We start from the raw sequence: 15862 nt of genomic DNA, 5'->3' as shown, positions 1-15862 counted from the left end.
TAAGTTAAGGACAACCCATTAAATGTGTAGTCCTTAACTATACACAAAATGTGTTATTTTAACACAGTTGTTTTAAAAGTGTACAGTGCAACAACTTTTTTACCCCACAACATGGGCAAGAACAAAGTACTTGCAAGCAACATAACAAAATAGTTCAGTTTGAGTTTATTCGTTTGTGAGGGACCAAATTCCTAAAATATAAAGTCGATCTAATATAAAGAAATATGAAGAAAATATTAATATTTTCAATTTCGAAGACCCATTTATACTAGTTTGTGTGATATTATAAGTTATTGTTTTAGTAAAATAATTGTACATTTTGAAGTTGAAGAAACAAACAGATTAAAAACTGCCCTAAAGCAATAAATGCACGAAACAATTCATAATGTGCAACACTGTACAACACAATGTTTTTAACTTGTTTGACTCTGTGGACCCTGTACCGGGTCCAGAATTATCTTATTTTGACTTAATATAAAATATTCCTTTAATTTTTAATGGTTTGTCATGGACCCAGTACCACATATGAGATACTCAGGGCCAGAATTATACACTTTTAAAAACAGAAAAAACATCAAAAAGCGCCTATTTATTTTTGTGTTTATTAGAGGACTGACAACACATACAACCATGTTGAGCACTTTTAACAGTGTTTTATGTAATTTCAAAGGGTTTCCTGTAAAATGATATTGTATGTGCACCTCTGCTTGTGGGTATGAGAAGCTTTTGAAATTGGGTAGGCCAAATCCAGGCGGAAATCCCCAAAATAGCCTCAGAGTGTAAGAGGTTTTTAAATCAACATTAAATGCAAATACTGTAACATTCAATTACTACCTCACAATCCAATGTGCAATGGGCTACAAAATCGTAACTCCAAAACTCCAATGTTGGTAAAGCAATGCAAGGCAAGTTTATTTGTATAGCAAAGTGTTAATTCCAAGTATTTACATAGAAATGAGAAAACAATATGAGGAAAAAAATCACAATAAAAAAACAAAGATACGTGAGTATTTACAAATAACAATTAAAAGACAATAAGTGTGATTTTATATAAACAATTAAAATGTGTTAAAAATAATAAAAATGACTGGAGTTAAAGTGCGAAGCAGCCAGTGGTAAACTGTTTAAGTGACCTTAATGCGTGCGCAACTGGAAACAAAAAAACTATGCTTAAAGAACCGTTTAAATAAATGGTCACCTGAGAAATGTGCTGAGAGAAGTATCACTTTATTTAATGCTAGAGAAAAAAATCCATCTGTAGGTGAACAACATAAACTATTTAGTAGACTAACTGGAAGATCTTAAGACACTCAGTGATGTATCAGTTTATGGCATTTAATATATGCTGGCTTTTCTGGTGAATACTTTAAAAAATCTGGAAGTTTTAGAAATTGGTCTATAAAACATGTTATTGCAATCTTTGTATATACTTATATGAGTTTGTGTTAAAATGTGTGCTAATTGGTCAATGCAAATCACAATATTTAAACTATTTGTAAATACATATAGGATACACTTCAATCGAAAATAACTACATTCAAATGGAAGACATGTGCAACTAGTTAAAATTGAGGTACTTCTGGTAAAAAAAAAGTTGGGGGAATAACAACACCAACAACAAAAAGCAAATCTTTCACTAATGCAAATATAAATATGGATTAAGAAACACTTTGTAATTTGGTTTGTTCCACAATTGTAAACGAAGTACCGAGTAAACGTTTAAGATCGTCACAGCATAAGAACAACTTGAATGGCTAAATAAACAAAAATCTACTTGGCTTTTTTCTTGTGCAAATTATGTTGTGCAATATTGTGACAAGTAGTCTCAATTACAGCAGTTGATGAAAATCTAAAGGAAACTTAGAAAGGGCACAAGTGACCCTGAGGCTTTATGGTTGCAAATAGCAGCAAAAGTTAGATTAAGAAATAAGTTACGCAACAAGCATACAACACTCAAATAACAATAAGGTTCCCTTTAGGCATAAATACTGACAAAGCAAATCACTTGTTTAAACTCTATAAAAGGCACCATACAGAAAAAACACTAGCAGATAGCTTAAGCAATAAAGCATTGCAATAGCAGCGAAGGATGATACCCATAGAACACACCCACATATAAAAACATGCATAGCTTAAAAACATTCACAATTAATTTTGGATATAAACATCAGATTAATGCAAAAATGTTACACAGTGCTAAATATTGACCTGTATATGAGACAGCAGCAGTGGTTTAACCAAAGGGGTTCTGTTTAGAGAGGAATACTTGCTGGTTCTAATAATGAAGGGGTAGAAATTGAAATGTTTTGAGTCATTTTTGCAGTGTTGATATTAATGCTACCTGAGAAATAGCTTAACTGGGTTCTCCCATTTTCAAAAGCAAAACATTTGGCCTTATCCTTTGTAATGGCCAACTGGCTAATATCATGACCATGTTCACATTTAAATGGGCTGCCCAATGCTGAGCACTTGGACTACTAGACCATTCAAGTCAGTTAGTTGATGACTTCCTTACGTAGTATTTTTGTCTTGATTTTATTACAAATATCTAAAAATTCTTAAAATCAAGATGTATTTTCATAAAAATATATATAAAAAATAAAAAATGTATGTCAATTTATGCTTAATACAAGCAAAAAAAATATTTAAAAAAAATCTGCCAGTGGGGTTGAATAAAGGTAAACTTTTTTTTTCACCCCATTGGTATTTGTTTTTGTTGTTTTAAGCACAAATTCACTTAAATTTGATATTTTTTGCTTTAAAACTAGACTTATTTTCTTAGGTCATTTTGCTCAGCAAGGAAACGGATTTTTAGATATTTATACTGAAAACAAGACAAAAATACTTAGTTAGAAAGTATTTTTTTGCAGTGCAGGGTTAAGAGTTTAACTCTGGCAACCCTTTAGGAGGTGATCTGGCTACCACTGATAAAGGGTGCATGGGTTACACCAACAAGGATTAAATAAAGCAAAGTTTAGAGCTAATCTAGGGTTTGTTGATCTCAGTTTAATTTTAATTCGAGTTGTGTTGCACCACTTAAATGTAAACACTAATTACCAAATCTAAACTTAAACCTGTATTAAAACCTTCATCTGTGATTTATTTTGCCCGCCACAATTAATTTGCTGGTCTAATTAAACAGCAACAATGTTGACGTTGTCATTCAAAAAGGAAATAAAGTTTATGCAGGCATAGGAAATACATCGGTAATCTAAAGGGCTGATTCGAAATAAAAAACATTCACAATTTATTAAAACAATGTAATGATGTAATGAACAAGATGTGTTCACTTGTCATGAAGCGCCGCCGTGTCTGTTTGTTATAATAAACACATCTTTGAATAGCACCACCATGCTCGTGCTGTCTGTTTCGAATCATTTAGCTACACATTTAATTGTAGGTTTTTTATTTAAACCTCCTCAAATGCACATTTAAATTTAATCCCTAACTGAGATTTAAATCAGAGTTTAAAGTAATGGAGCAACATGATTAAAGATAATCTAGGTTTACTGTCAAATTTAAACCTGGATCAAAATTATGGTCTAAATGTTACCCTGATTATTTTTAAACAAGATTTCAAGTTTGGTGCAACAAAATTATTAAATATGCCTCAATTTAAAACAGATTTAAGACTAATCCTTGTTGGTCCAACCCATCCTTAGTGAATAAAAACTCCTATTTTCCTATACATGTTTGCTTTTGGACTGTTGATCAATATTTGGCAAATATTTAGTGTGAAGGGGCCTTCAGAGTAAGATTTATGTTGTAAAACATCAGTAGTGTATGCATTTTTAAGGCTGTGTCTTTTTCTTACACCACCAGGCAGCATTTGGGCTCAACGGGCTCAGACGGATTCGTTAGCTCATGTTGATTTGCAGGAGGTTCTCTTCCAGGATACATTTTCTGCAAATCAATATAAAAAATCAAATGTAATGTCTGATTAATGTAATGGTGTTACATTTAGAAATGATTACTAAACACACCATAACTTGTCTGTTTCAAAATGACGACAATCGGTTAAAGCAAGTACATAACAAATCAGTGTTGATAACCATCATCCTCATCTTATCCTGATTCACAACAGCACGCTTTTAAAGAGCACCTATTATCTGATTCAGCATTTTACATTTGCTTTGGTGTGTAATTGTACAAGTACATGTTAATGATCTGCATAGTTAAAATCGCAAAGTATATAATGACGCGAATTATTGTCTACAACTGAAATCTTTTTCTTTGGACTACAATAAATTCAACGCACTGTTGTTTAGTCACCTATCAGCTTGTAACATCATATACTCTCAATATATTTCCTTCTCACATATTTAAGTTAACTGAAGAAAGAAAAAATAAACGCTAAAACAATGTTAGCCTATGAGGTAAAAATGAAATGACGTTATTTTATGAAATGACTTGAGTTCACGCTTTTTTGCTAAGCACAAAAGCAAGCAGGTGCTCGTGAAGAGCAAAGCCGGGAGAAGAAGTATAGCCCGACAGAAATTCACAATAGCCTCGGGACGTCGGGCTAGCGATTTTGCGAGCCCTGAATTGGTCGGGTCATCGATATGTCCAGGTTTTTTATTAGACATTTATTAAACAGCTGGCTCGGAGCACACCGCGAATTTCAGAACAATTGGCTTTGTAAAATAATGTGTTTTTCAACCATAAACCACGCAAACATTGTATTACACCAAATACACAAAATAACATTATAGACTCTTTAATATTAATGTATAATTTGAGATTTTGGGTACAATTATGTAAACTAATATCAGTTTGACTTCAGCCCACATAAGGAATGTGAAAATCTGGATCTAGAGGCTACCAAAAGCTAGTTATTATCCTTTATAAAGTTTAAAATATGGATATTTTTCTTACGAAATAGCATCAATTACCCACAAAAGACCTTTATTAATCTCTTGAAGCCATGTGGATTACTTGTGTGAAGCAAGGTTGCATTTTTGGGGATTTAAAGTCAGAAGTTGTTTCCTGATACCTGTTTTCTACCATCATAAGCTTGGAATAACTAAAATAACTCCAAATGTGTTTGTCTGAAATATGATGGACATATATATCTCAAATGGTTTAAGAATGAGTAAATCATGGGGTAATTTTTGATATTTGCCTGGATTATCGCTTTAAGCTTCACCTTTGCTATTGTTATTGTGTTATAGCGACCTCAAGTGGTGAAAATCTACAAGTATTTTTTGATCATTGTTGGATGTGTGACACACAAATCTCCAACATTAGCCAATGCAACACTCTTGATGTGTCAAGCAATGTGTTTACATACAAGAGTTGCTGTTAACTTGTGTTATTCACTCGTTTAATGTTTCTAGGATTGCTTGTGCATTATAAAGTAATTCTGCTCTCTCTGCCTCAACACGGTGACCAAAGAAAACTGAGATCACTAATTCACTTAGACATACCAGGGGCCTTATGTATAAAGCGTGCATACGCACAAAATGGGGCTGGAAATGTGTGTACGCCAGCAAAGGTTGTGATTTATAAAAAAACAAACTTGATGGGAGAATGGGCTTGCAGGGTGGGATATTAGGATGATTCATGTACGCACACTTGCAGGTGATCTGTTATTTATAAAGGGAACATTGCTTTGTTTTAGAAGTCTTCATTATTTTTGGTGTATGCCATATTTGGCTTTTGTGCATACGTAGACTTTTAGTAAGGATCCTATGCACAGTTTTATACATGAGGCCCCAGGTCATTTAGTTTGTCTGCATTAGAGACTCAAATCAGAGACTCGTTCAGTCAAAGGCGTATTTAACAATACAACTGTTAAATGAAAATTAGCTTGAAGATTTTGTTCACTATATATTTTCTTGTGCTAATACTTGCCTTCTTCAAGCAGATGACACCAATAATGGCCAGAAGAACGACAGTGATTATGATAACAGCAATCAACCAGGTTAAAACAGAAGACAGAAAGATCTCTATAAACAAGAACAAAAAAAAAACAGCTGTTTACATACATTACACATCTGACACTGTTCAGATACAGCCACATTTACAAAACCAGTTAGTCATTGCTTATAAGCCTCCATTTAGAAATTACAAACATGTGTTTTTTTTAAAGCAGAGATCAAAGAATTAGGTTCACCTAGAAATTAACTTCTGTCATTTTCTACTCACTCTCATAAGAGATTTCAATGGAAAGATCTATTAGGATCTATGAATAAATATTTTATGGTGAACACAATAGTTTTTTTTTTTAACAAAAAAGGCACCAAATATTATTTGGTAAAGGTTTTTAAGGTTTCAATTTAGTTTTTATCCTCACGGGAAGCTATTGCATTCTCTAAGAGATATCACATTTGAGTCACACAGATTACTTTAATGATTCCTGTGATTGTGTTCTTCCTGAGGCTTGAAAGTTGTAGTAAACCCTATTCACATAATACCATGGAAGAGACCAGTCAGTCAATTTAAAATAATACTTCACTGAAAAGTGGAAGTTTTCTCATAATTTAGCCAATCTTATGCCATCCCAAATGTTTCTAAATTCCCTTCTTAAGCTCAACACAAAAATTTCATTTGAATTTACTCAAATTTACTTTTTAAATTGCTCTCCCTCATTTCAGGACTACAGTTGTTACGTGCATGTTTTGCCTTAAGTTACTGATGCCATATAATATAGTTCTCATTTTTTATCTGCATAAAAAATCCATACGTTTTATTTTGTGCCACCATACTTACTCGTGTAACTACTCATGTAAGAGTCTTTAAATAGGGAAAACATGGAAGTGTTTGGTGGCTTCTAAATTCATCCCTGTTTGGATCCTAAGGAATGAATGGGGCTAGGCTAAATGCTAACACATTCACAACGCACTGTACAAAGATTAAGTGTACACGGTGCAAAAAGATACATGTATTTATTTGTTTAAGTTAAGGGAAGAACATAGAAAAATATTGAAAAACGGTGGTGTTTTCCTTTAAGTTACTGGAACATTGTAGGCGATCCATTTAACGGAATATTGGCTTTTCATCCATTAAAATTGGTACGAACAAACATAAGAGTGCTTGGGTGAGTGTTTAGAGTTTAAAGGGGCCATGGCATGAAAATCTGACTTTTTCCATGTTTAAGTGCTATGGTTGGGTCCCCAGTGCTTCTATCAACCTAGAAAATATGAAAAAGATCAACCCAGTAACTTTGTTTTCGTAAACCATTCTCTACAAGCACATCAAAAATAGGTTGTTGAAATTTGGCTCTCCTTATGATGTCATATGGAGCTCTTATTATTATAATAATACCACCCCTTAATCTGCACTATACAACCACATCACTCCCATTTAGTGCAGAGAAAAGCACAATTGAGTTTTAATTGCAACAAACCACCATCATTGTGATTAGTGTTTGAATTTCATCAGCTCATTTGCATTTTAAAGGACACACCCAAAACGGCACATTTTTGCATACACCTACAAAGTGGCAATTTGAACATGCTATAATAAATTATTTATATGATATTTTGAGCTAAAACTTCACATATGTGCTCTGGGGATACCAAAGATTTATTTGACACCTTAAAAAAGTCTTGTGCCATGGCCCCTTTAATAAATTGTGCCAAAATTTGACTGTAATCATGTGGTCTGAAAATGACATAAATTGTCAGAATTTTCATATTTGGATGAACAAATCCTTTAAAATGGATGCCTTTGCATTTTACAGACACGATAAAACTTTAGAACCACATGGGTAAATAATTTTTTTTTGTGTGAAATGTAGAGTAAATAAAAGATTGTGACATTAAAGAAAATTTTATTAAGACATACCTTTCTCAGTGGTGTTCTTCTTTTGGTCTGTTGATTCTTGGACTTCAAGAGTGAAAGTGCACACGACTTGAAGATTATTGAGAGACACACAGTACTCGCCTGAGTTGGTAATGTTGACATTCTTTATGACCAGTACAATATCTTCTCCTTGTACCTTGAACTGGCCTCCTGTTTGTAAGTTGTCACATATTCCATTTTCACAGAAGTATTCTGCAAACAACAGTTTGGAGGTAGAGTTTCCTTGGAAAAATGTAAACAGTTGATCGTCGATTTCAAGTGCAGATTTTTTCAAGACCGGTTCCATCACTGTTTGTCCTTTGAAAACAGTCTTCACATTTATCTTTGCATATCCACAACAGAACCGCATGAGCACTACAAAGAAGAAAAATACTGTGTATTAATTATAAAAGCATTTAAAAAATACATTAAAATACACTGAAACATTTGGGGAGCTCAGATGCAAAAGTCGCTATGAACATCACATGAATCAAAAATGCATGATCTATATGTTCATCACATAACTTTAAATCTGCTTAATCCTCATGCTATTTAGAAATACCACTTTATTGTCAGATTCCAAATAAATGCCACGTCAACTGTGTTTTTGTCCTAGTCTAAGTGCAATAAACAAGAATTAGATGAACAATGATGTGCGAAATGGCCATGGATGAATCACACTCAAACTTGGGTCCCTTGTGGGTTCCTTGTGGGTTCTTGGACCTAAAAAAGTTACATGGATCTCCCCTAATGTGTGCCTCAGCTTACATTCTAACTCATCATTCGCAATGTTTGTGGTTGCATCTTAAGTGATTTTGCAATTGTATACTTTTGTTTTGTAAAAAGTGGATTTTATTGTATAAGTGGAGGTTTTTGATGAAAAACTTGCTTGCACTTTGAGGGTTTTGTAGCTAAATACTGTCAAATTTGTAGCAATTAAATGACATTGGTGAGTAACATTTTCATTGCCATTAAAGTGAAATTACTCAACATAAACAAAGGAGCCTAATAAAAATGCATATTTACAAGAAAACACGTCCGTCGCACTGGGTTTGGCATCTGAACTTCACATTTCATGAATAGCATACAACATCTCTCCTATGAGGAACATTTTTTCACTCAAATTTATTCTGCACTAACAAACAAACTAAATACACAAACACATTCATTTTAAGTCATGAAGATGCTTAATGTCCGGTAGTTTACATTCATAGAGATACCAGTTGTTAAAACTACTTTTGACTGTTTGGTCTCTGATAATTGTGATTGTAATGATCCTGAATATGCAAAATTACAGTTAAAGTTAAAGATTACTTTTGTTAAAATTAAATGTTAAATCATTTTTTGTTTGCTATTGACTGCTGTTTGAGGGATTTTCTTTGTTAACCCTCCTGTTATGTTTAAATTTTAGCAACACTTTTAAAGTTTGGGGTCAAGTTGACCCCAAGCACTTTTAATGTTTGGGGTCAATTTGACCCAAAGCATAAAAGGGTTAATTGATTGTAAGGTTTAAATGGTAAAGTTAGCCCAATTTTATACTTTTAATACTTTATCATTATAAGGATTGAACTTACACAAAATGATACATGTGTAAATATATATAACTGTAGGTTTATAAGTTTTAGTAAAAAAATATTTTAAGTGTTATTAAGTGTTACATTTTTGTTCCTGAAATCCACTCTTCTGCTGGGATCAGTATAATCATTTTGGGATCAAACAAATCCCAATCTTATTAAAAGTTTTGAACAACACAAAGTAAAGTTTTGATTCAGATCTAAACCTAGATTGGATTTTGTGATCCAATCCAAATTCAGGAAACGATTTTTTTTTTGTACAACCCATTTTGAAATTTTGATCTAATAATGATTTATCCTTAGATTCTAATCCGATAGCCGAAATCCAAATGGATTACTTTTGAACAACTGGCCCCAGAGGATAAATCATTATCCAACACTTTATTCGCAATCAAATTAAATTATATTCAAATGGCAAAAATCATATAACTTAAATCAAATTCCTGTCTACTTTAAATTTTTAATTAAATGGCTAAATAATACAAATCTAAATATGTCAGGTTTTACACACGCAGGCACACGGGACTTTCCACTTCCCTAACCTCCTAAACCCAATACACTCTGAATATGTTCTGCTATTTTCATGCTATATTTAGGCAGTGTTGAGAAAGTTCACTTTCTACATGAACTAGTTCAGTTCACAGTTCACAAATTTTTAAATGAACAAGTTCAGTTCATATTAGTTCACAGTAGTAATGGTCGATTTCGAAGCACTGCTTCATGAGGCTTAAAAACATTTACGAATCTTTTGCTTCGATTTAGTGGTTCGGAGCGCGTTTCAAACTGGCCCAAGTCACGTGATTTTAGCAAACGAGGCTTCATTACGTCACAACTGTTTTGAAACGTTTTGAAAATCCGATGGTTCACCACTAGGGGGAGTTGATCACAAATGACCATATGTTTAGGTGAACTCGGTCAGTTTTATTATGCAAGTTCATCAAAACATTTATCCTTCTGACTAATAGCACTTCCATTTTGTCTACTTTTTGTTTATAGACAGATTTAATGACAAAAAATGTGCATAATTAAAAGGGTAGTTAGTTTTAATGATTTTTTTGCCCTAAATAAAACTAAACACATAATACACTTTAAATTATGTCATAATTAAGTTAAATATATTTTTTTACATATTTTAATCAAAATCTTGCTCTAATTTTTTTTAAAAAGTGTAAAATGTTTGGACATATCTGCTTTTACACTATTTTGACCAGCAGGGGCCGCCAGCGTGTATGGTGTTTCGAACTGCTTCGAAAAACTGAATCAATTTTCGAACCAATTGGTCCAATTTGATTCGAAGCTTCGAAAAGCTTAGTTTCTCCCATCACTAGTTCACAGTTCCAAAAATGAACTAATTTATAGTTCTTTTTTCCCCATATTATTTTAAAAAAATGATTGCCATTATAGCCCATATAGATCCACAGACAGCAATAATGTTATTAGTTTTAACAGTGAAGCTAAATGAGTCAAATTTCATCTTCATCCAACTTTAAATCCTTATCCAACCAGGGTTTACATTAGCATTGACTGTCTTTTAATTATTGTATTTGCTTGCACCCTGAAAGGCTAGCCGGGTGCTTCAAGAGGGTTTTCCGGGCGAGAAGCGCTGCGAGGCGTTGCATGTACAACTCCCAGGTATTGCACACCGCATGTGCCCGTTAAATAGCGTGAGCTTAGTCAAAGTCTATTTCAAGATCCAGAATACGCGTTAGCAGCCTATGTTAATCGTTAACGATTTAGGACAAATATGATGTTATTTAATGTTAAACTATGCGAGTGGCGTGGCAGGGATTTGGATTTCAGTAGCGTCCAGTCAGTGTTGTTTTGATGACGCATGCAGCCTGGTGGCGGTGTTGCCAGATTGGGTGTTTTTTCCGCTACACATTAAGGCCTGTTTACAGTGTGTTTTAGCCAGGTTTTCGCCTGGAAGACTTTTTTGAAATCTGGCACCCTATTGAACGACCTTAAACTGAGAGAGCGTGCCGTTCACAAGCATAGACATTACATACGTAGTAGGGATGCTCCGATCAGGATTTTTGCAGGCCGATACCGATCACCGATTTGTTGTCTTCGTGATCGGCCGATACCAATGCCGATACCGATTTTTCAAGCTGATATCCAAGCTCTTTGATGACTGTAACTTTTAACATTTTTTCTAGATAAAGTAATACCACAGATGTTGCCTTTGTTATATTAATTGCAGTTTTATTGTTTTAATAGAGAATCAAATAAATAAGCACAACAAATATTTCTTCTTGCAAAGAGAAATGTAATATGCTTTAAAAAGGCTTATGTCTGTAAAAAATAATGAAAATAAAACACTTCACAGTCTTTACTGTATGAATTAAATATACACGCATTCGTATGAAGTACAACAGTTCTTTAGTGAAGAGCAGAGAATGATTTTATTGAGAGATTAATTAGGTTACTGTAGCTTTAAGAAGTGGGAGAGATCGCTCTGTTCACGTGCACTGATGACAGGCTGCTGTGTGTGCGCGCGGTGGGTGTATGCAGACGAGAGCAGCTGTGAGGAAAATTAAAGTTTAAACGCTCAAAACTTTAAAACGCATGCAAATAATAAACTTTTGACATGAGGATGCAATTGTCCGCGATAGATATGTGTTGTATACGCTGTTTGATGGGGATGTGAAGACGGGTCGCGCTGTTAGGACCGGACCGCGTCCTCATAGAAAATACACATATCTCTGTAAAGGCAAAGAGAGAAATGCAAATATGCACGTCGCTCATGAGCCACAGGTTATAAAAATGCTCTCACTGTGTAAAAATGGTCTCTAACTGCAGCCGCATTGAGGAGCCATATGATGACAAAAGTAAACAGAAAGATCGGTTCACGAGATCGGTAAATTTAACGAGGACCGATCGAGTCATTTAATGCCGTTATCGGCCGATACCGATCCGCGGCCGATCGATCGGAGCATCCCTAATACGTAGACACCTCATGACGTGCTGGAACGCATCAAGCGTCGGCGCCATATTGGATGGGTCTCCTCACTGTACGCTAGCACCAGAGTCAATCGGAGTTAATGGAAAGAAAGCAACTATGCCCGTATTTTGTGCAGCTTACGATTGCAATAACCGGCGCAGTACTGATTCCAGATCACCTGGGATTACATTTCACAAGAAAGATTGAACAATCATTTTGGTTATTTTACGTTATTATTTATAATATTATGTCAATGTTCAGCAGGAACTTGTACTCTCTCTCATGATCTCTCGCTGTTTTTTCTTCACATTTGAAGGTTTCCCAGTGATACAGGCATGAGGAGGCAATGGGAAGTTGCTATAAAACGGGAGGTTTTGTTTTTGACAACAGCCACTAGATGGCGCTTCAGTAGCGCGGCCGCCATTTAGGAATGACAATTCTCACAGCCAATTCATTCTCAATTCATTCATATTAAAATTAATTGAATACCTAATTACATAAAATACTTAATTACGTAAAAATTACATAAAAACTGTAAAAATTGTGTACTAAAGTACTTTTTACTTCAGTAAAAGTAAAAAAGTAGCTGTGTAATGTAATTAAATATTAAATATAAACTAAAAACTTGAAATCATGAAATGTTGTGGAGTAAAAATCATGATAATATGCTTTGGAATATAAGTTTCCCAAAGAAAAACACTGATAAAATACAGATACTTGAAAATTTACTTTTATGTAGAAAGTAAAATACTTAAGTAGTTTCTGCCTCTGTCAATATGCCATACTTAATGAGCATAATACAAAGTATTTTAGGATAAAAGCAGTATTTTTCAATGTGTGACAGCGTCCTGTATCATAACTAAATATCTGCCGCTAATAACAACTCAAACCGTGTGAAAATCCAGTAAATAATTAGGGGAGTTATGATTATTCCTCATTAGAAATGAATGCAAGGGAGCGCACTGGAGACCCATCCAAGATGGCGGCCGCGCGATACGTCAGCTCCAATAGGCAGCTCAGTCTACGAGGTGTCTACGCATAGATATGTATATAAAGGCCTTTATATATAGGGTTCTTTATATACATATCTATGTGTCTACGTATATAATAATGTCTATGTTCACAAGCACCTGAATGAACGAGTTCACCATACGTTCATCAGGCAGTAATACAGTAAAGTTACGTTCAGTTCACATTCCCCCAAAATATGAACGAGTTCATGAACTTTCGTTCAATGAACTCGTTCAGGCACAACACTGTATTTAGGTTAAAGTCCCTAACGTAAACGTGATACAAAACATTCACAGTCTCTTGTCACTTTTAACATTTGATTATGTATTTTTGTAGTGGTTTTGTTTTTTATATTGTACGCCGTGCAGGTGGTATAAGGGTTTTAAAATACTCTTTTATCACTGGGCAATACTACAGCTATTGCATTGCTTATTTAATAAGGCGTTAACTTACCTGCTGCGGTGTAAATGCGCAAGATGTCACCCGATCCCCTTCGCAGCATGTCATTCACACGAAAACCGACAACACAGAATTAACCCTGTCACGAAATGTCAAATGCTTCTTTTCAGTTAAATGACCCGGTCAGTGTTATTCACTCATCTCAAGTTAACATCGGCAATGAGGTTTGCTTCTTCTTCTTTTAACGGCGAACTAGTGAATGACCTTGATGTAATGAATGACGGTCGTGTTCGAAGCACTGCTTCATGAAGCTACGAAACATTTACGAATCTTTTGTTTCGAATCAGTGGTTCGGAGCGTGTTTCAAACTGGCCCAAGTCACGTGATTTTAGCAAACGAGGCTTCATTACGTCATAACTGTTTCGAAACGTACTAGGGGGAGTGGATCACAAATGACCAGTGTCTAATATGTTAAGGTGAACTCGGGTCAGTTTTATTATGCAAGTTCATAAAACATTTATCCTTCTGACTAATAGCACTAATATTTTGTCTACTGTTTGTTTATAGACAGATTTAATGACAAAAAATTTGCATAATTAAAAGGGTAATTAGTTTTAATGATTTGTTTGCCCTAAATAAAACTAAAAACACATAATACACTTTTAATTATGTCTTAATTAAGTTAAATACTTTTTTAAACATATATAAAAATCTTGCTATTATTTTATAAAAAATGTTTGGACATATCTGCATTTACACTATTTTGACCAGCAGGGGTCGCCAGCGTGCGTGGCGTTTCGAATTGCTTCGAAAAACTGAATCTATTTTCGAAACAATTGGTTCAATTGATTCGAAGCTTCGAAAAGCTTCGTTTCTCCCATCACTACCTTGATGTCCTTCCGTCCATTGATGTGATACGTCAACGGTCCGCCATTATGGTCCGGGCAAAAGAGGGTATGCATTGACGTCACTTTTCCACGTGACCACGGCGGAACTCGCCCTGTTGAGTGGCAAACGTTCAACAGAATGGCTGATTTTCATAGCGACTGCTGCGAAAATGCCAGTAAAACTGACTTATATCAGCTAAAACTGAATTTAGTTGGACTTGATAGCAGAAGTGGACAATACTTAGTTACATTAGTTACATTTTCCAAGCAACTGTGCTTTATATTAGGGTGTTTTTAATGGGAAAATTTTTACTTCACTACTGTGTAGTCTTTAATATTGCACATTAAAATTTATTTAATACCTAATTACATTAAAATTGTGTCATTTTACTTGAGTAAAAATACGTTACTATTAATTGTAAAATAAAAACTTGTTTTATGAAATGTAATATGATATGCTTTGGAATGTATGTTTTCCAAAGAAAAACACAGATAAAATACAAATTCTTGGAAAAATACTTAGGTAGAAAGTAAAACCTCTCCTTGATAGTGACCCTAGCAACTTATCAACTCACCTGTGGTCTGTGGACATTGGCATGAACGATGTATTTACTTCTCCTTTCGGTGTTTTTTGGCAGTTTGTAAAACGATAGCTCAGAATTCTTGTTTAATCTGTTAGTACAGTCTATCGCACAACAGCTGTTTCCCATTTAGACGCGTGTTCACCTGTTTTCACTGATTTCACACGGTACACAAATGCTGCCGCTCTGTTTGTTGCCTCAGTGGGCGTAACGCCCATGAGCACATCATTTTAGATAAATGGGAGTGGGACATCCTGCGGTCTTGTGGACCTAATAGACACACGTAGACGTCCGCGTCTACATGAAGTGCGCCATTTGGGACGCAGGCAGCTAGGCACAATTCATATCTCAATGTGACTTATTTCTAATAATTTAATATGTGCACCTTTAACATATCAGATCGTCGTCATCAGCGCCACCAAATGGCTGTTTCTCAATCCAAAGGCTGCAGCCTCCACACTGTTAACCCAGAAATTGTCTTTACTCAAACAATCAAGGAAAAATCATTAATATTTTCTGTTTTGAAGCCAAAGCTTAAAAAGTTTAGTTGATTTAACTGTTAACCTTACAAAATCTATTAAACTAAAACATTCAAGTAAAATGAACTTAAAATTATTAGTTCATGTTATGAGGAATACCCATAATCCTTTGCGCCTGACTATTTAGATTATTTTTTGCTTTTTC

At 34.5% G+C, this 15862-nt stretch overlaps 1 protein-coding gene across 1 annotated transcript; it reads right to left on the bottom strand.

Moving 5' to 3' along the window:
- Positions 1 to 605: 605 nt before the first annotated feature.
- LOC129435373 (uncharacterized) lies at positions 606 to 14033 on the bottom strand. Its single transcript, XM_055193697.2, has 4 exons — positions 13765 to 14033; positions 7789 to 8160; positions 5854 to 5948; positions 606 to 3903 (listed from the first exon to the last, which is right to left on the bottom strand). The coding sequence occupies exons 1-4, from the start codon at positions 13811 to 13813 to the stop codon at positions 3811 to 3813; spliced, it is 609 nt and encodes a 202-aa protein (XP_055049672.2). The 5' UTR covers positions 13814 to 14033; the 3' UTR covers positions 606 to 3810.
- Positions 14034 to 15862: the final 1829 nt, after the last annotated feature.

The sequence above is a fragment of the Misgurnus anguillicaudatus genome, chromosome 13 (genome assembly GCF_027580225.2).
Source record: "Misgurnus anguillicaudatus chromosome 13, ASM2758022v2, whole genome shotgun sequence".
Lineage (NCBI taxonomy): Eukaryota > Metazoa > Chordata > Actinopteri > Cypriniformes > Cobitidae > Misgurnus > Misgurnus anguillicaudatus.
The sequence above is the reverse complement of the archived record's forward strand: the minus strand, read 5'-3'. Positions and strand labels throughout refer to the sequence as shown.